Raw genomic sequence first — 21,689 nt, forward strand, 5'->3', positions numbered from 1 at the left:
TTGATTTTTCTGAATACCTGCTGACAGGCAGAGTTTAATCTTCGCGCTGTGTGTCCAGACATCACAAACCCTCCGCCTCCAGCATAACTGGGGTACAGAAGGCCTCCGTACATAAACTCTGGAACGTAATACTTGGAAGTGCGACGGCGGATTGGTTTAGCATTAACAATTATATCTCCAACAAACAGATCCTCATCAGGTTCTCTGCCTTGAAGCATCTCCAGGATGTTTTCCACATTGACGTATACGTCAGCGTCACCTTTAAAGATGAACCTGAAGGAGAGCAGACTGACTTTAATTAAGGCTTCGAGCTGAAATCATCATTCAAGACCTTTTAATCCACACTAACTTCACTTGAGCGCAGCTGCTGTTGACCCATTCTAGAAAATGTGTTTCTTTCAAAGTCAGGTTAAAGAAAGTGTCTTCAAAATTCCAGAGCAGGATGTCCTGATAGGCTTGGCTCTCATAGGCCAGTAGACGATCCCACCAAGGCAGGGAGGAGCGGTTCCTGGGAATCCCAAGCAGAAACACGGTGCGTACGGACCTGCCAGGTTGGAACATGCCTTCCTTCCCCCATGTCTGTCGCACTACCTAAAAAAAAAATATAAATGAGCCAAGAAAAAATCGAAAGGTGTAAAACTAACTTTTTATAGTAACCAATAAAAAACGTATTTTGCTACCTGCCGCTTGTCAAAATCTGCAGCTATAGATTTTACTGCGATGAGCATATAGGGAGCAGAACCTCCTCCTCCTTCCTCTTCTTCTCTTATCCGACATTTCTTCGGCTGGTCGATAAGCAGTTTAAAGTTTCTCCTGTCTTTTTCTCTCAGATAGCTCTTGAAGTCAAACGGTGGTAGAGTCGGCAGTTTGTCAGCAGCCCTGGTAGGCGGGACCTTTTTCCTTCGTGATCTGGACCTGATCTCAGAACTGGATCTAGACTGACGGGGGTTGAAGTTCAATTGGGGGATACAGGAAGGTAGCAGGGACTGTAGTTGGGATTATATCAAACAAAAGAAAGTAGTAAAAAAAAATGTGAGTGCTGGAAGAAAATGTATGTTTGTGATTGTCTTTAAGGGATTTTCCGACAGAGGGATGGATGTCACATTAGGGGGGGAGGCCCTACCCTGCACATAGATATGTAAAATAGCCAAGAGTAGCATTACTTAAAAATCTATTGATCAAGTAGAATCTAAAAGTATAATGCAGTAAATCTACAAAAACTTTTCTTTTTCAGTTTCTTAAGTAACATGACACATAGGCAGTAACTATACAATAACTCATTTAATAAAAGTTGTCACCTAAAAGCTTTCATGGACAGATCAGCAGATGGATGGATTAACCATACATATGAGAATTAGCCACTGCAGATTGCAACAGATGGGACTAGATTGGTCCGTTTTTACCTCATGTAACTCATTTCTCAACTTGGCCCCACTGGATCCCAACAGGATCCGACTGGAGCTAGTTGAGTCGTGGATCTCCAGCTTCCAGACAGGTCTGCTCCCTCCAGAGGACAGAACAACCTAGAATCATTTCTTGGATTAAATGGGACATAAAGGAATGTTTCTGCCTGCAGTTATTGTGAACTTTCTTTAACTCTGCACCTGACGAGTGTAGAGCAGAAAACAGAGCAGCACCAGTAGCAGCAGAGTGCACATCACATCTCCCTTCACATGTAGGACCCTCCTCATCATCAGCACTTTCCTCAGCATCCTCTCAGCTGTATTGCATTTTGAGCTAGAACCTGAAGCACAACAGCAATACATTTGGTTTGACAGAAAAAATGTAAGACTCTTAAAAAAAAAAAAACTAAAAAAAAACACAATTTGGCTTTACCTCTTAGATATGCGCCCATTTCCTCTCTGCATCGTTACATCACTTAGGAGCTGTTTCAGCAAAGCAGAAGTTAGAACAGACTCACCTATGTCAGTTTGTAATGTCCATTATGTCTCTCTCTCCATTCTCAGCCAACTTGTAATAGACTTAGACAAACTTTATTTAGTTTCGTACAGCTCTCGTGACATTTTCATTCCTTAAAGTGCATCAATGATCAAATGTAAACATTGGGAGAAAAAAAACGCATTGATATGCTCAGTTTGATGCAGAGACTGAATTTTTTCAACATTCAGCCTTTTTTCTATTTTTTCCAGTTTTTTTTTTTACTTAATGTAACGTAATCGAGCATCCTTAACTATAAAACAACACCCATAGGATACTAAATCCAATCTGAACAGTAAATGAGAAACTCTAATTATGCATATTTTCCTTTTCTCTATATTTTCTTCCATCCCTCCTTAAGATGACACACAGTCAACTGCTCTGAAAATATAAGGTTGATTAGAAATGACACATTTTATTTGCCAAAAGAACTTAAGTGTTTATGCAAAAGAAAACCAATTGATAAGATCATGTGTCCCCAGCGAAGGAATGGCGACCTGTCCAAGGTGGACCCTGCCTATTGACCGTAGACAGCTGGAAATAGGCACCAGCACCCCTAGCGACCCGCTTGGGATAAGCATGACGGAAATGGATGGATGGATGAAGATCATGTGATGCTGCTCATTAAAGGTGACATAAAAATCTTAAAATCATTAACTGTGGAAATGCGCTGATTTTTGTCAATTTTGTCTTTTAAGAAAATGTTTAACTGTCACACCCTTCCCTAACTTCTATTTTTATTCCATCGGCATAGTCGACTTATATATAGTTTTAACACTGATATAAAGACTATTTCCTAAAGCCTTTCTAAAAGATGTTGCCCAATTCAAAGAATATGAAAAAAGGAGAGTAAGTTTCAATTAAATTAAATTAAAAAAATATGTTATTTACCCCAAAAGGGAAAATTATTGACAAACAGGTTTATACTTATATAGGTGTACTAGTAGTATCTTAACTTTTCTCCTAAAATGTACAGGTGCTGGTCATAAAATTAGAATATCATGAAAAAGTAGATTGATTTCAGTAATTCCATTTAAAAAGTGAAACTTGTATATTATATTCATACATTACATACAAACTCATATATTTCAGATGTTTATTTTGTTTAATTTTGATGATTACAAATGACAACAAATGAAAATCTCAAATTCATCATATCAGAAAATTAGAATATTGTGAAAAGGTTCAAAATTGATGGCCCCTGGTGCCACACTCTAATCAGCTTAACTCAAACCACCTGCAAAAGCCTTTAAATGGTCTTTCAGTCTAGTTCTATAGGCTACACAATCATGGGGAAGACTGCTGACTTGACAGTTGTCCAAAAGACGACCATCGACACCTTGCACAAGGAGGGCAAGACACAAAAGGTCATCGCTAAAGAGGCTGGCTGTTCACAGAGCTCAGTGTCCAAGCACATTAATAGAGAGGCGAAGGGAAGGAAAAGATGTGGTCGAAAAAAGTGTACAAGCAAGAGAGATAACCGCACTCTGGAGAGGATTGTGAAACAAAACCCATTCAAAAATGTGGGGGAGATTCACAAAGAGTGGACTGCAGCTGGAGTGAGTGCTTCAAGAACCACCACACACAGACGTATGAAAGACATGGGTTTCTGCTGTCGCATTCCTTGTGTCAAGCCACTCTTGAACCACAGACAGCGTCAGAAGCGTCTTGCCTGGGCTAAAGAGAAACAGGACTGGACTGCTGGTGAGTGGTCCAAAGTCATGTTCTCTGATGAAAGTAAATTTTGCATTTCCTTTGGAAATCAAGGTCCCAGAGTCTGGAGGAAAAGAAGAGAGGCACTTCATCCACGTTGCTTGAAGTCCAGTGTAAAGTTTCCACAGTCAGTGATGGTTTGGGGTGCCATGTCATCTGCTGGTGTTGGTCCATTGTGTTTTCTGAGGTCCAGGGTCAACGCAGCCACATACCAGGAAGTTTTAGAGCACTTCATGCTTCCTGCAGCTGACCAACTTTTTGGAGATGCAGATTTCATTTTCCAACAGGACTTGGCACCTGCACACAGTGCCAAAGCTACCAGTACCTGGTTGAAGGACCATGGTATCCCTGTTCTTAATTGGCCAGCAAACTCTCCTGACCTTAACCCCATAGAAAATCTATGGGGTATTGTGAAGAAGAAGATGCAATACACCAGACCCAACAATTCAGAAGAGCTAAAAGCCACTATTAGAGCAACCTGGGCTATCATAACACCTGAGCAGTGCCACAGACTGATCGACTCCATGCCACGCCGCATTGCTGCAGTAATACAGGCCAAAGGAGGCCCAACTAAATACTGAGTGCTGTACATGCTCATACTTTTCATGTTCATACTTTTCAGTTGGCCAACATTTCTATAAATCCTTTGTTTTTATTGGTCTTCAGTAATATTCTAATTTTCTGATATGATGAATTTGAGATTTTCATTTGTTGTCATTTGTAATCATCAAAATTAAACAAAATAAACATCTGAAATATATGAGTTTGTATGTAATGTATGAATATAATATACAAGTTTCACTTTTTAAATGGAATTACTGAAATCAATCTACTTTTTCATGATATTCTAATTTTATGACCAGCACCTGTATATATCAGAGCGCTGCATTGAGCCAAAATGCTGTTGCTAGACTGATTAACCTTGACCGGAAAAATGTGTCGTATCACACCAGTTCTTGTATCACTGCACTGGCACTCATAATGGGCTCTATGCACATCTCTACTACTTCCTGAACCTAAGGCAGCTCTTTTTCTCCTGTCTCTTTCTACTGATGAATCCAGGTGTGCCTGGCGTCAGTAACCTAGGCAACACACCTGGATTGATCAGCTCATTCAGTAAATAAAAACAGGAAACAGAGAAACAGAGAAAGGGCTGCCATTAAATAAGGGAGTTTCAGATCAGTTGAGTTTCTCAGAAATCTGACTGAATTCTGACAGCTAACAAACCTGTAAGCATCAAGCTGTTGCCATGTTTGTTTTAGAGACTAGCTCCCTTGTTTTAATTACCTTCTGTTCCTCCATTAATGACATAGTATCACTGGGGACCCCTCAGGCACGTGAAAAAGTTGCCCAATTTCATAATTTTTCTCCCAAACAACTCACATCTTTGTCAGTGAAGCTGAGTTCTCCCACATCTCTTCATGGTGCCCATCTGCATTAAGATCCAAAGTTTTGAGAAAAAAGTCAGAATTCTGAGATTAAAGTCAGAATTTTGAGAAAAAAGTCCGAATTCTGAGATCAAAGTCCGAATTCTGAGAAAAAAGTCAGAATTCTGACATTTTGTCTCATACTGGAATAAAATTTAAAAATCAGTAAACTTTTTTTAGTTTTTTTCAGTGGCCCCAATCCTCTTCCGTAAGTTCACTTTTTTTGTCATGAAGATTTATTTTTATCTCTGGTGAATCACATAATTAACCATTTGCAAATAAACGTGAATAGTTTCAAAGGAAGAAGGGACTCTTCTTCAACTGGTGTTGAAATCGCGGAGAAAAAAAGAAAGAAATAGCATTAACTTTTGTGTTTAGATCATGTGTGATATGAGCAATATTATATAAGTGTCTATTCATAAAAAAAAAAAAACAAACACTTAGGCTACTTTTCTCTAAAACACAAAGGCGAAATTAGTTTAGCTACTCAACTGGCTACTCAACTCCCCGACTGACGCAAAACATCATTCCCACTTACTGGAGGAGGAAAACATCTGCAGCTCCTTTCCTTCTGTTCCACATCTGGAAGAAACCATTGAAGGTCCAAACAGTCGGAGAGCTTCAGCAGCAGCAGCAGGGCAGACTGCTCTATCAGAACCGAACCTGGACATCTCTGTCTCTGAGCTGAGAGGCATTCACGTACGTCAGGGAAAACTACATGACGATGACCCTTGCATGGTGGAATATATCGATTTAAGAAATCTGCGACACAAAGCAAAGAGGTTCAAAAAACAAAACAAAAAAGAAGCTGGAAGGAAATCCTGCCCCACATAGCTTTTTTTTTTTATTACTCCTCTAAAAGCAACGTTAACATAAATTTTCGATAGATTACGATTCCAGGAAAGTATGACTATCAGAAACTTTTTTTTAACTTAACATTTATAGCGCATGTTTGTAGACATAATTAAGAACAACTGTTTATGTTACAAATGTAAACGTTCTGTAAAGTATGTAAAATGTGAGCTAGCAGAAAACCAAGCCAATAGTAGGTTCTTGAAGGCATCGTCGTCTCTTTTTCCATCTGGTTTGAATTGAACAAATCCAGATGCCAACGCAGCAAAAAAAAAAAAAAAAAAGAAAGAAAGTAAAAAGCAGGGGGGAAAAAACAAGCAATATCTGTTATGGTGCTACAAACAGACTAAACACCTTTTCCTGAAAAGGAAGAAGAGGGGGTGAGACTGGAGAGTTGGCACATGTTTCATAAATGGTCTTCATTTTAATATCTGGTTTATAAGCAGTCAAAAGTCCTTTCAGTCTGTCAAAAAAACTTTTATCAAGGGTTCTCCAAACTTTCTGAAAGATTAATTTGTTTCTTCAGACATCCTAGATTGCAGAACATCCCATACCATCCAAACCCAGCCCTATCAACTACGTCATTAAGCCAGTGTGATTTTAAAAGAGTTCAATGACGTAACAACTGAAATAATTTTATTTGAAAATATTCTGATATTTGACATAGAATTTGTCAAAAAAGCCTGAAAAAAACTTCAAAGCTCAGAGGAACTGTTGATCAGAACAAGAAACTAAAAACATACAAAAACAACATAAAAAAAGCCAATTCATTTTTCTGATGACCCAACCAGATGATGAAAACAATTTAAATCTTTATTATATATTAAACAAATGCTGTAACAATCACAAAATCACAATCTATAAAAGGTAAACAAAATAAACACACACAACCACAAGTGCTTTTTAAAACAGAAATTGAACAGATTTGTCTTTGGCTAAAAACAAAACTGAGAGCTGAACCCTTAGAACCAACAGGGACTCTGAAGCTGCTCTGTGTCCCGCCTTGTCTGTCCTCTCGTGTCCCTCCTTGGCTGTCCTCCCTCCAAACCTCACCGTTTTAGCTGCACTTAACCAGGAAGCAGCTCCAGCACAGTCATTTGGTCAAAATGTTTCAGTGGTTTTTCCTGAATTTTAAACATTTTTAGACGCATGCACAACATAGGCTGCAACAAAAAAAAGACACTAACCTACATTATTCAGCATCAAACCCCAAACTAAAGATGCAGGCAGACTGAACTGAGGGAGCTTAGATTGTGGTAAACTGTGCTGCACTAAATCAAGCCCGTCTAACCAGCAACATAGCTGAACTAAAGCTCTGTCTCTTCTCATTTCTCCTCTCTGAAGGTTCACATTTCATGAAGGTGGTCTCCAGCTTTGCTTCCAGGTTTTCGCTTCATTAAATTTAAGGCTGAGACAGTTTTTTTTCCAGACTTCTACAATGTTATACACATTTTTCATGTGTGCCACTTTTTCTTTACAGCACGCATCAGTCAGTTTTACTGGTGACTTCCTGCATAATGTCCTCCCATCGGCCTCAAGAAGAAGCTGCACCAGCCCTCATGATCCTGAAGAGACCATTGACGTTATTGCTCTTGATGGCATCCCGGCAGGCGGCAATCACCTGGTTCTTGGGTTTTCCCACTGCAGAGAAACAGCCAAGCAAATTTTGAATAAAGAAAACTGTGAAAGATAAAAATAACCCCAAATCTTAACTTCTAATCATAGTTATGATAAAAGTTTCCCAATTGTAAACAATAACATATTAGATAACGTGACATGTTGAGGTGATCAGTACATTGCTAACATTGATGTTCTAATTTTTCATGTGTCTAGACATAGCCCCCCAATCATACACAGATTCAAAATGATACAGAACAAATATTGGTAGTATAATTAATGCACAGTTTATGTGAGATTTTATTTTATGCTCTGCATAGATTTTCTTGTCCACTGAAAGCGGTGCCCAGTTGCTGAAGCGCACAGCTTAGAGGGGAAATTGGTTTCTGTTGTTTGGATAGTTACTACCTTGGAAAAGTGCTTTAAATCTCTTCCAATGTTTTAACATCTTTAAACCACAAACCTAAATACATTTGATTAAGATCTTATGTTACAAACCACTACAAATTACTCGAAACTGTGAAAAGACAAAATGATAAAACATTTAAAATGATTAAATTATTGTATTCAAATAATGTGTTGTATTAATTTAGTTAAATAATTTCATTGTTAATTTATTTGTTGCTAAAATGTTTTGTTAAATTATTATTTTTTTCATTAAAATCTTTATTAAATTATTACTAAGAATTATTAACATTAACAATATTATTATTGATAATACTTTTTCATTTATGACTATGTTTCTTTTGTTAAAATACTTAACAAAATGTTATGAGGCCTGCATTTATATTAAGGTCCCTTGCCTTCAGTACCAATCCAACAGTTCTCATTTCTTTCTGATGTTTTTTAAAAAAACATCAGAAAATAATCTGCACTATGTAGACCAGGGAATGCAGCGAAATGATTGGGGGGAGTGAAAAAGGTTAAAGCAGGGCTAGGATCTAAAGAATATCAAATGCATTGGGAAAAACTCAGAACTTTTGTTTGAATATCATCTGTACTGACTTTTATCTCAATTTCTTTTTTCCTCCTTCCCTGCCACATGGACTAAAAATGGAAAATATCTAAAAACTTGACATCGAATTTAGTGCATCTTTACAAATAAGCAACTAACCCATCTTGAAAAATGAGTTAAAGATTGTGTCTCTAGATATTTAAAAGCGTTAACAGTTAATTCTCCCAAAGACTTTCTGCTGTGACTGCAGTAAGAGGTTGTCCTATTAGAATTTAACTTGACTGATCTCACAATGGAGAAATTCACTTGTGACATCAGCTCTTATAAACAGAAGGTGCTTAAAGGAGGAAAAAGTACAAGAGTGCATCCAGATATATATATATATAGTGGATGGTAGAAAATAAAGGAGAATTTAACTTGACTTATATATACAGTATATTATGTACAGTAAAGTGGTAGAAGGTGAAGTGAGGTTTCTGGTTTGTTAAATAGATTAACGGTATAAGTTATTGCAGTGTTATTACACCAGGTTATAGTGCAGTGGCATTGTAAAGTCTGATGGCAGCAGGGATGAGTGACCTGCGGTACCGCTACTTTTCCTCTACAATGGTGCAGGGGATGAAAGGTGTTGTCCATGATGGATGTAAGGTTGGACAACACCCTCCTCTCGGCCACTTCCTCCACTGAGTCCAAAGCGTAGTACTATTAAGTATTAAGCTGGAGGCTGTTGGTGGAGATGTATATATAGAAGATTTTATAAATTGGTCCTTAAAAACTACAGGCCCATCTCAAACCTGCCATTCATCAGTAACATTATTGAAAAAGTTGTGTTTCAACAATTACATGTATTCCTAACAATGACCAGCTGCTTTGATGTCTTTTGGTCAGGTTTCCGTGCCAACCATAGTACTGAGACTTCCCTGATTAAGGTGCTCAATGAAATCAACCTGAGTCTGAAATAAACTCAGACTCTGGAAGAATCACAGTGCTGGTATTATTGGACCTCCGTGCAGCGCTTGATACTGATGATCACTTGATTTCATTAGAGTGTCTGGAAAACTGGGCAGGCCTTTCTGGTACAGCAATGGATATGGTTTAAATCCAACCTAAGGTACAGGGACTTCTATGTGTCAGTAGGGAACTTTAAATCAGACCCCAGAAAAATCACATGCAGGGTTCCTCAAGGCTCCATTCTGGCCCCCCTCCTATTCAACATCTACATGCTCCGTTTGGCTCAGATAATAGCAAACAACCACATCGGTTACCATTACTATGCAGACGATGCACAGCTTTACATCACAATGTCGCCAGAAGATTATGAACCCATCAGAGCGGACCGATTTGTTGTCAGTGTATCAACCTCCCAGACCATTCAGGTCTTCCAGTTCAAGCCTACTCTGTCCACCCAGAACTAGAACTAAACATGCAGCATTTAGTTCCTATGCTTGACTTATCTGGAACAAACTCCCAGAAGATTCTAAGTGCTGAAAGCCTGAGTTCCTTAAAGTCAAAGTTAAAAACCCATTTGTTAAGAGCTGCCTTTGACTGTTGAAGTTAAACTATTAACTAAGGGATTATTAGTTCCAGTTTGTGGTCCAATTGTTTAATTAGTTTTACACATGTTTTTAATCTTTATTGGCTTTTATTTTCCTTATATTTTATTATCTAATTCATATAAAGCACCTTGAATTTTCCATATACTGAATTGCGCTATACAAATAAACTAGCCTTACCGTACCTATATATATTTCAGGTTTTAATTTAAAAAACTGTTTCCAAACAATGCACAATTTTCGCCGCTTTCTCACTTCTGCACAACTTGATCGTATCACATAAAAGCTACACCAACAGACAGATGTTTCTAGTTGCCAGACGTGATGTACCTCTGAGTCTACCGGCTCGCTGGATGGCCTGGTTGACAGACTTGAGACGGGCTAGAAGAGCGTTGTGGTTGTTAGAGCGGATTTTGTATTCATTGATGAGATCCCTGTTCAGGTCATACAGCTCCCTGTAACGCTTCTTAGTCGTCACCCTGCAGATATAAGTGATTATTTCAGACTTTAAAACAATGTTGAGTCACAAATTAGCTGGTAACAGTCAGTACTATTTAGACACAGATCATTTGTACAATTGTAACAGTTTCTGGAGCCCGCTCTAATGTCACCCACACATCTGTACCTTCCACAAGCTAATAAAGCTGTGATGGCAGCGTTTTGGTAACTCACATGTCAGCCATGAGGCGAGCATCCTCTGCCTGGACCAGCATGTTTCTGATATAGTTGGAGTGGTCAGCCATATCAGCTGTTAACTTCTGATGCACAGAGTGAAATTCGTCCACCTGCAATTAAAATATCCATTAATCTGCATTAATACATCTCATAGACTTGTGTCTGTACCAGAAACAGCTAGATGATGATTTAGATTTCCCTTACAAACAAAATTATCGTAAAAGTAACAGAAAAAAGACAAACAAAACAGACAGTATTAAAGCTGGATCCTCTTGGATATCTAAGATTTATTTTCTTCTCAGAAACTTTGTTTTGCATTGTTCAACTTTATTTTACAGGCTAAACTAAATGCACTTCAGCCTTTTAGGCTTAACAAAAACATCTTAATTTGAGAGAAAACCTCTGTGAGTGTTGTGCGAAGCTCCTCGAAGTATGAGGGGAAGTCTGCTTCCACTGAAAGGTCCTCTATTGCCAAGAAGGATGTTAGGGACTGGACCAGATCCCCTGCTAGATCGATATCATCTGTCCTCAGCGTGATCTGAAAGGCAGTTTAATATATTTATTAACAGGTGGTTCTGTTCAGTACAGAAGCGTATTGCATTCACTAAAGAAAAAAAAATCTGACAGCTTATCTCATAATTATGAGATAAGATGTCATAATTTTAGATTTGTCATATTTAAGATGAAGTAGGACAGTCATTGCTAAGCTACGCTACGCTACTTGAAATTTGAGCAATGAGTGGGTTGTCGGATTTAATATGCTTTTATTTCCTTTTAGATATGCAATACTGGGAAATACTGAGTTTCTGTTTTTGTCAGCATTGCACAGTAAGTCCTTTGAATTGTTTAGCGGAAAAGCCCACTCTGACTTACCAGAGATCGCACTTTTCCTGCAGGTGCGTATAAACCAGCACAGGATGCTTTATGGTTATAAATGAATGCATCTGAGATGCATTCCAGCTGGCTTGGTGGTGTCACAAAGAACTGTCTGCCAGTACCTTCTAAATATCCTAGATCCTCCATGAGCACAGCTGAAGCTTCAGAATCGTTTAAAACGACCAGGTTCCAACTTCATGCAGCATGTCGATTCATATGACAAACTAAAACCATACTGAATCTGTATTAATGGAGCTGTTGACGAATTTTCGCATATATATAAGGCTGCATGTTTACTCCACATGTAGTAATGGTTATAGCAGAGTACTTTATTGATGAAGTGAAAACCAGGAGCGGAAATCCAACGTCTATCAGGTCAGACCTGGTTACAGAAAACTGTTCAGTGGACCAGATGCAGATATTCTTAAGAAGTAATCATGAAGACCAGTTTTCTGGAGATGCTTTAGCACTGGCTCAAATAATCATAACCAAATATATAGATAAGATCTTGTAATTACGAGATCTTTTATTTACTCTAATTATGAGATTGTATCTCGTATTACGAGATAAGATGTCATAATGATGAGATAATATGAGAAAAATCATAACTCCAAGATACTGATCTCATAATTATGAGATCAGCTGGCTGATTTTTTTTTTTGCAATACCCCTCCGTAGTTCAGAACCGTCCGTCCACCTATAGGCCTAAATGAAGAGATTGAATGATTTTAAAACATTCAACATCATAATGTTTTTTAAAAAACAAAAAATGTATTTATTAATTGGGGATTTTTTTAAATGAGATATGTATTAGCAGTTCTTTTAAAGCTGTTGGTTTTAGGGCAGAGGCACGTTTATAATTGTTCATAGCCTTTAAAAAATTCAAGAGTTTATGAAAAAACTTAATATCAGCTTAATATTGTTATTTATATAAGAAAGCTTTGCATATAAAGGTAGCATGTTGTTGTCACAGAAAACCTTAAATCATTTAAAAGACCATTTGTTGTTTACCTGTCCATTACTGGCCATATGAAAGGACATGAATCCTCCTCCACGGAGGGAATTAAACGTAACATTAGGACTCTCTACCACCTCTGGAAGCAGGAAGTTCTGATTGAGCCACATTACCACCTACAGGCACAAAAACATGAACACAAAGAGCAGAAACTGTTTGTATCAGAATGCTGCTTCCTTAAACAGCCAAGTTAGTTCTTTGTTCTCACATTCTCCCTCCCCTCAGTAGGTACCCACCCTCTGCGGTCGCTCGTTGATGCTGAAGGAAACTATTCCAGCAGGAGGGGCAGCAGATGAATCCTCTATGATCTCATACATTGAGAAACGAGGCAGCTGGCGAGTGATTTCAAACACGTGGAACTGAGTGCTGAAGAAGGTTAGAGATGATTGACAGCCGCAAATGGTCAAATACTACAATCAATCATCCAGGGACTGTCATCTTCAAAAGGCAGCATGAAGTCATGAAATTATGCTAATATTTAATAAAGGATAATTGTTAGACCCTACCTGGTCCTCCCTCCGACAAAGGCTTTAATGTGCAGATCAACTGGTATGTCTTTTGGAGGGACAATGGGGACTTGGACACAGCCTGACAGATTCTGGACACTTGGATGTACAACATGACTCTCACCCTCAAATATTCCCTCAGCAAAGATGAGAACTGCACGAATGATAGTTTCTGGAGAGAGGAAAAGAGACAGAGTTAATTCTTCAAGATACGTTAAGCGTGTCAATACTTTATTAACATTAAGCTACCATTTGGAGTGGAGATGCTGAGCTCTACGTGAGCCCTCTGGGCCTCCGTAGCAGCTCTGACGGACAGCGCGGTCTGCAGCTGAGTGTTGGCTGGTATTACACCCATTGTGCTGTTTGCCTGCGACACACCCTGAAATAGATGGTTTGGGTGAAGGTTAGCTTCTACAAAAAAGCCTTTAACTCTACAGTAAATTTTATCATTAAATCTGATATTTTTGAAATACAGAAACAAAATCAGTGTTATTATTAAATATTTCTGACAGAAATATATCATAAAGGTTTCATCTTCTATGGCAGTTAAATTGATAGGAAACATATCAAAACTCTGAAAAACTAATTGATCATCTGTAGCCTTTGGTTTTATAGGCTTTAATAATCTCACAATGCATTAATCATTTCTAAACTCGCCACCTCTTTATAACACATACTTTTCTCTTACTGACCTATAAGTTCTCTTGCCTTTAGGAGTCTCTTTATGTCTTTGTAAAATAGAAAACATCAGAATAGTTCCTCAGAGGTATTGCCTTGTATTGGCATGGTAGCATCACACGGCTGCAGCAGATTTGTTCCTGATCTGAATTTTTTATTTCTTATGCAGGGAATTAAATTCAATAAAATTATCCTAAGATGATTTGAGCATTGTTATCATGCTGGAGCTAACCATCAGCAGATAAGAACAAAGAGTCATAAAAAGAGGGAAATGGTCAGCAGCAATACCCTGTTGTTACAGAAGAAACTTTTTAAACCAAATTCTAAACATGAATATCTGATTATTGCAAATTATATCAAGACTTAGGCCAGAAACTGCTCATCTCATTGGTTAATGTCCATTAGTAGGGATCTTTGCAAACTATAGCTTCATTTTCTGTTGTTAGCCAAAAGAACAACGCTGAAACTCACGATTAATCATGATTAATTTGATTAACTGTTTTAACCATCAAAATGAGCCTGTGTGTTCTTTTACTGTAGTACACATCAGTTTTTGGGATGTCAGGTATTTGAAACATCTGATATTCAAAGAATATCAGAATCAGAATCAGAAATACTTTAATAATCCCAGAGGGAAATTACTTAAATATTTCTGACACCTTGTTGAATCCATGCCACAAAGGATTAAGGCAGTGCTGCAGGCAAAGGGGGGCTCTCTACATTTACATAATAAACTTAACAATACCTACATGTGTTGGAGCCAAAATTCAAGGCTAAGGGGATCAACGATTTGTTGTAACAGTAGATTTTATTTAATATATATTTAACTTCGACATAAACACAACACAGTAAAAGTTAATTTAAATAAAATATTGTCGCACAGACGTTTACACTGAAATGCATTCTGGGTAAATGACGAATGCTATAGATAGATCCAGTAGCACTAGCTCTGTCCACCCAAAACAACAATGAATTAAACCTTTTTTAGTTTAAGACGGAGAGGGTTTCAATTATTAAAAATTTAGAAATCAGAAAGATGCTTCACTGTCACTTTAAACAGTCCTTCATTATCTTCCAATTTGATTTTGACTTCAAGTTAGCTTCTACTGATGGTGTTAGCTCTAGCCAATATCGTAAACGGCAGATCATAAGACAATCACATTTGTTTGTTTAGACAGATATCTGAGGTATAATGGTTCATTAAAAGTAGGGGCAGCGACGCAGTATGGCATTGTCTAAATTTACACCAGTCAAACACAATATGATAAAAAACAACTCTGGTAATGTTAGCCTTCCGGTGTTTACTCTGTAGATTCCACTGAAGTAAGACCTAACTGTGTCATAAACCCAGCATGTACTGGACAAGTGACTGACAACCTTCACTGGTAAAACATATAACAAAAAACATGTAATGATTAAAGTACGTAATTCTGTGTATTTAAGTGTCAAAAATGGCAATTTTTAAGTTAAAATGAAAATCACAACATATTTAGACCATATTTAGGTCATATATAGGTTAATCTGGTCTTAGATTTATATATACGGTTTGTAACTCTGAAAACGACAAAGACAACATGCTCACCTTGGCATTTTCTTCATAGTTGCGTAGCTCAAGCAGCAGGTTCTGTCTGCGCTGGCTGAGCTCCCGAATGAGATCCTGTTCAGTGTTGGAGTCCATCAGATTACCTTTAAAATCCTTACTAGCTGGCAGGTAACCCCGAACTAGTAATTACAAATGTGGGCAAATCTCATTTTTCTGTCAGTAAAAAACATTCAGAATGCTGCTATTTAAGCCTTATGCGAAACATGTTGAGCACCAAGCTTACCTTCTCCTTCTATGGAGGTGCAGATGAGTTGCTTTTGTCCATCTAACCTGTAGTCTCCCTCCACCACTGCAGCTACAGATGAGGAAAAATTGTCTTTAAAGATGACCTCTCCTGTGCGGTCGCTTCTTGCATCAATCTGAAACATGAGCAGGAGGTGAGCATAAAACAGGCTGCCAGGAGCTAAAACCCTAAAACTAACACTTAGAAACATCCCACTCTTTTAGCATGAGCACACACCTTTCCATTGGACCAGCCAGTGATGAGCTCCACAACTCCATCAGCATTCAGGTCAAAGGCATGGATGCTCATTGCATGGTTCTTAGACTAAGAAAAAACATCAGTATGAATTTAACCTGACTAAATATTAATGATTTATAGATACAGCTACATATTATTCTAAAGTCTACAAATTCTTAGCATAGTAACCTTTATCCTCCAGTAACGGGCTGTGCGATCATAAACTCCAACAGTGCCATTAGCCAGAGCGTAGCCAAACCTACTTCCATGCATATGACACAATGATGTCACCGTCTGAGAAGACAAGATAACACACAAAAGTTATTTTGAACCTGCAGCACCAAACCAAAAATCAGCATAACTTTTTCCAGTTGCACTGAAAAAGAAAATATACTTCATATATTATAAATATACACCAAATTTTAACGTGATGGATCACAACAACAATGGTGTTTGTTTACCTCATTTTCACTCATCTCCGACACAAGCTGATCCTCTTTGAAAACCCTGATGTCAAAGTCCTCAGACCCAACAAGAAGCTGTAAACAAAAATACACAAAAAAGTCAGACTAAAAGTATGAATCATCAGCTTTTTTAAAGTCCACACTAATTATTGAATACAGTCTATTTGACTTCTTTACCCTTGAATGAAATATAACCTGAAAATTAAAGCCATTCCCAGATGTTCTCAGGTTCTCTGAAATAACCTAGATTGTATTTCAACAAATACCTTCTTCATGACAACATGACAGCCTAAAAACATTATGCCAAGAGAACTGCAATTCATCATCATCATTACAAACTGTTTTTCACAACATTTTCTGGGCGATATAAACAGCTGCATCTCTTAGTATCCAAAGATGCTGTACCAATGGAGACAAAATGGATTCAATCTGATATCTTTCTCCAATATCTAGAGTCGAAATTGGACATTTTTTGGTTTTAGGGCATACTAAATCGTTTTGAATACAATATCTTCTGCTGTATGGGGCCAATGGTCGGATAAAGCTGAACTTCTCCCAGCGGTTGCTGGTCAGCTAGCTGAGAGAGGTTCACCGCTGTTTTCCTTCACTTTCAAAAGTTGTAAAAACTGTTGTTATTATATTATAATTATTACTAAATTAACCTAGACAGGCAGAATTCATAACTTTTGCTTCTCCTTTTAAAATGAAAAATAAAAGATCAAATAAATCACAAGATCCAGTCACCAATTTGTGTGATATTACATACAGACCCATGATGACTACAAAAACTTGATCAAATCTTCACCTCTAAGAGAATTGGAAACTATTTCTAGTAACTTTTCTGAATCATGAAATGTAAACCTTTAAAATTATCTTTCAACATGTTGTAATTGTTTTTAAAACAACTGGAGCAAATCTTTACTGACCTCATTTTTTCCATCTCCAGTGAAGTCGCACAGTACCAGAGACCTCACGTTATCGCCGGTTACCTGAAGAAATATTGACATATGTGCTAATTACACATTTTATGAACCAGTTCAAGAAAAAAATGGTTTATGAATGGAATATAAATAAAGAAGCACAATTTAGTGTTAAGAGCTAGATTTTCTGGAGAGGGTCATGTATAAATGATTCATTTTTAAAGCTGACTGATGGTTAATGAGCTAAAGTGGAACTGAAATTGAAAATGAAGGCCTTGGAAGCCCTATGAAAATCTTTTATTTGTTCAGATTTTTTGAATTCCTAAATCCAACCAATGGAGGTGTTTAAGGAGTTCCAAGAACAGAAAACAAAAAGAAGCTTTGCCAACGCTTGGAGAGGACATCATTTAATCAGAACTTAAAGGCCTTGGCCATAACAAGATTTCCCCCAAACAATATGAACACTTCACGTTACATCATCCACCCATAAGAACATTTCAAAATAGCTGGAAACCAAAATAGCCAAAATAGGAAATATTCGATCAAAGTCCAGTAGTAGATGAAAAAAAACTTCTGTGTGACCAAAAGGCAACTAAATGACCTGATGAAGACCACTAACATTGGTTCAGTGGCAAATATGAGACACTGGGTAAAACAAGGCTCAGTGGTCAGAATCCATAAAGTATTAAATATAAAAACAGACATCCTTACACTAAATGCTTGGAGGGGTTTGGACAGGAGAAGGAGAGTAAAAATTGGCCAGGTTTTGACTGGACCAATTCCACCCCTATATTCAGGCATAATGGTGGGTCCTGATTTTACACTACAAGAAGTGGCTATCTTGATTGTGCACCCGAAATAATGGATTTATAAAAGTACTGGACCATTGGTGGGAGGAACATGATGTTGTAGGATGACAAAATTCATTACTGAAAAACAATAATATGCAAAGAAAACCTCCAGTTTACTTGAAGGTCGGTAATGAAAGATCCTGAATGTCCTAAAGTGGCCCTCTCAGTAACCCAATTTCAATCTGACATAACCTCTTTTGAAATCTGAGAGGGACGTTGCAGCAATAAATCCTTAATGAGCAAGATGCTCTCTGTCAACCAATGTCAGCAACACGTCAACACTTAGAGAAAATGTTCTGAATCTCACCGTCCAAAAGTGGTCGTTCCCTTCATAGTCAAAACCTTGCAATGCACAATTCCCTCCGATAATGGCAAGAGGGGAGGAGATGTCTCCTAGCTTTCCCAACACAATAGCATTTGCCCCATCTGTCACCTTAAACAACACAAAACAATTAAAAAACTACATAGGTATATCATAAAAAAACTCTAAATCTAAAAGTTGCTCGACATGCAGCAATTCCACAGCCAGGACTTTTTTTTACTTACATCTCTGTAAAATACATCAGTATTGTCATGAACATCATAGGCCAACAGGTTAGTCTGAGATCCTACAAGGAGCGTGTCTCCAGTGGTGTTTGGTCCAAGTGTCCCTGCCGTCAAACATGTCACGGCCTGGTTGATGTTGAGCAGGGAAATGTCAGAGTCATGGGTGCTCTTGCTCAGTCGATGGGTCGCAGGTCTCTGACCGCGATCATGAGGGTTGTGGATAAAAACCTTTAAATGAAAAAAGAAAGGAATATATAAAAATGGAAATACAACAGTTGGAGACATTGTATCTACTTCCAATCAGCAAGATTCTCTAGTATTCTTTTAAAAAGATATTGGTTTATACCATTTAGGGTATGAATCATCATAACTGAAGCACCTTAACTGAGTACTCTTGATGTGGAAAAGCAGAGACGTCAAAGGGCATCTCATCACTATGCTTCTATATACTATATTTCTTTTCACAGTTTTGTGTAATTAGTGCTGGACAGTTAGTCCACTGTAAAGACAGATGGATGCAGTTTTTTTTAGAATGATGCTGATGCCAATTGTACTGGCATTCATACAAGTATCCAAAAAGGAAAAAAAATATCTGTAAAAAATCCTCTGGTTTCAAAATATTTAAAGGTATTAGCTACAACGTTTTTATTAAAAGGGTTAATTTTTCCAAAATGAATACATCAAAAAAGATCAATAGCTGTGCTGTAAAAGGTACTAATTTTAATGAAAGGATAATACCTACACAATTTTTTTTTAAGTGTTGACAGGTCCAAAATATATACATACTTAGTTCTGACTAGAATTCCAATGTCTACGGTAAAAGGCTCCAATTGCCCTGCGATGGAATGGCAACTTGTCCAAGTCTTCCTCAAAAAGTTATCAGTGTGCTTCATTTACATATACATATATATATATATATATACATACGTGTGTGTGTTTGTATTGTCACCATTTTATTATTTTCAGACTAATCTACTGATACCATTAAAGGTATATCTGCTTTAACTGTTTATTTCATTTGCAAAGAAGAAACCCATATTTCTCTCACCTTTCCAGCTTGTGTGGCTGCTGTAAGACATGGGTGCACTCCATCAAACTTCCCAACAGACACCATGCGGGGGTTAATCTTGTGGTTCAGCTTCAGTGTGAAGATGGGGACCATCATAATGGAGCTTCCTTATCTCTAAAATTAAAACGAACGGTAAAACTGCTTCGAAACAAAAGTGCAATGTTTCCTCAAGTTAACACAAAGGTAACAAATCCCTGATGTCAGTAAAGGTGTTTCCGTGTTAGTAACTTGTTGGCAATGCGACATTTTGGGCCTCTAATATAATTACAGGCTTTGCCCTGAACCAGTCTGCTGTTGCTTAGCAACAACGAGTAGCAAGCTAAAGCTGTTCATCTGGCTAATCTCTTTTGCTGATTTGCGACACATGAACACGGAATTTATACCCAAATCAGTTCACTTTACAAGCTAACAAATTATGTCAGCCATAAAAAAGAGAATAAATTGCCAGACTCTTATTTAGATAAAACTCAAGTCATTTCAATGAGAAAACTGGAAGTTAGCTAATCATGTCATTAGTTATTTTTAATTGAACACTAAACTCATACGAAAATACAACAACATAAAACAATGATGTCTTTTAGAAACATACCAGATGGTGCGAGCCCCTCCTTAGCTATATACTATCGGGGTTTGTTGGTATTAACTCGGCTAACCCTTAGCTTCACAGTCTAACGTCACCCTGGCAATCTCACTTCCGGTTTTTTTCTTTTCAAGTTAAAACATTTTTTTCTTTATTGTAAGGTAACATTTTGATCAACTACTATTCAAAGAGGTTCAAATGGGTTATGTATAATATGTTATTAGAATGAACGTATTTTCCTCATTATTAAACATCTAACCTAATATTAAAAGACAGATTTATGCAAAGACAGGGTTATAATTCTCACATAAATGAAGCTCTCTAAAACCATCCGTAAGTCTGCCCTATTTTATCTAATAGTTAGTTGTGGTTAAAAAAATAACAGTTTATAGATGTCAGGACAGTAAACCTGGTAAAGGGCCAAAAGGGGCCTTACGGGAATCATATCCTTACACAACTAGCAGCAAAAGTCATATGGATCAAATTCTGCACTGAAACATGTATGGAATCACTGCAGTTTGTGGTTTCTGCGTTGAGTAGAAACTACCCTTAACTACCCTTTAGATCCTTATTAGTTCCTCCTTGGTGTCTACCCATTAGTTACTCTTTGTTACCTTTGTAACTACACATTAGTTCCTAGATTAGATCTCTAGGTGTTCTCTTGGTGTATCCTATTGTAACCTGTTACCAATATATGTATTTAGATTAAATATTGAGTTTTAAGATATGAAACTTAAATTAAATATATATTTAGATTACATATTTAAATATAGAGTTTGTTTATAGATTCAAGATTATTATATAAATATTAGATTTATATGTAGATAATGGGTGTAAAAATTGATTACATTACATATACAGTAGATTAAGTATTTAGAGTTTAGCCTTTAATGTTAGAAAAAAACATTATATGTGAAGAAAGTCATCTAAATAACAAACATGTGATAGTGATGCTTTTTTCATATGCATTTTTTTTATTTTTACTTTGAATCCCCATAAATAAATGAACATGAAAAGAAAAGAAACATTTAATATACATTTTGTTCTTGCAGCAAGAAGGTTCCTGGTTCAATTCCTGGCCTGGGGATCGTTTTGCATGGATTTGCATGTTCTCCTTGTGCATGCATGGGTTCTCTCCTGGTACTCTGGCTTCCTTCCATAGTCCAAAAACATGACTGTTAGGTAATTGACTTCATTAAATTCTCTTTAGGTGTGAGTGTGTGTGTGAATGGTTGATTGTCCTGTTTGTCTCTGCTGCCCTGCAATAGACTGGTGACCTGTCCCGGGTGTACCCCGCCTCTTGCCCATAGACTGCCGGAGATAGGCACCAGCCCCATCCCAACCCTGACCCAATAAGCGATAGAGGATGGATGGATAGTTGAAGGCTTCCT

General features: G+C 37.5%; 2 protein-coding genes across 5 annotated transcripts in view; both read right to left on the reverse strand.

Moving 5' to 3' along the window:
* The window catches only part of b3gnt9 (UDP-GlcNAc:betaGal beta-1,3-N-acetylglucosaminyltransferase 9), an 8,592-nt gene extending 2,782 nt beyond the window's left edge, over positions 1 to 5,810 (reverse strand). Inside the window, exons 1-8 of one of the 4 annotated variants that reach the window (XM_015397376.1) lie at positions 5,617 to 5,810; positions 5,035 to 5,083; positions 1,837 to 1,886; positions 1,605 to 1,744; positions 1,404 to 1,523; positions 681 to 986; positions 350 to 591; positions 18 to 273 (exon numbers count right to left, since the gene is read on the reverse strand). In XM_015397376.1, coding sequence (XP_015252862.1) covers positions 18 to 273; positions 350 to 591; positions 681 to 986; positions 1,404 to 1,523; positions 1,605 to 1,744; positions 1,837 to 1,855 — 1,083 coding nt within the window. In that variant the 5' untranslated portion in view covers positions 1,856 to 1,886; positions 5,035 to 5,083; positions 5,617 to 5,810. Of the gene's footprint in view, positions 1 to 17; positions 274 to 349; positions 592 to 680; positions 987 to 1,403; positions 1,524 to 1,604; positions 1,745 to 1,836; positions 1,887 to 4,938; positions 5,084 to 5,616 lie in introns of all 4 variants that reach the window. The other 3 variants (XM_015397377.1, XM_015397378.1, XM_015397375.1) reach the window with 3 other exon arrangements.
* Positions 5,811 to 6,637: 827 nt separating this feature from the next.
* On the reverse strand, positions 6,638 to 20,416 carry bbs2 (Bardet-Biedl syndrome 2). The gene is made up of 18 exons (XM_015397374.1): positions 20,308 to 20,416; positions 19,698 to 19,832; positions 18,650 to 18,877; positions 18,411 to 18,536; positions 17,259 to 17,321; positions 16,330 to 16,407; positions 16,058 to 16,162; positions 15,869 to 15,955; positions 15,632 to 15,767; positions 15,388 to 15,527; positions 13,377 to 13,506; positions 13,128 to 13,299; positions 12,858 to 12,987; positions 12,618 to 12,737; positions 11,131 to 11,268; positions 10,728 to 10,840; positions 10,386 to 10,534; positions 6,638 to 7,571 (listed from the first exon to the last, which is right to left on the reverse strand). The coding sequence occupies exons 2-18, from the start codon at positions 19,812 to 19,814 to the stop codon at positions 7,465 to 7,467; spliced, it is 2,139 nt and encodes a 712-aa protein (XP_015252860.1). The 5' UTR covers positions 19,815 to 19,832; positions 20,308 to 20,416; the 3' UTR covers positions 6,638 to 7,464.
* Positions 20,417 to 21,689: the final 1,273 nt, after the last annotated feature.

Source organism: Cyprinodon variegatus, unplaced genomic scaffold (genome assembly GCF_000732505.1).
Source record: "Cyprinodon variegatus isolate N-32 unplaced genomic scaffold, C_variegatus-1.0 Scaffold859, whole genome shotgun sequence".
Classification (NCBI taxonomy): domain Eukaryota; kingdom Metazoa; phylum Chordata; class Actinopteri; order Cyprinodontiformes; family Cyprinodontidae; genus Cyprinodon; species Cyprinodon variegatus.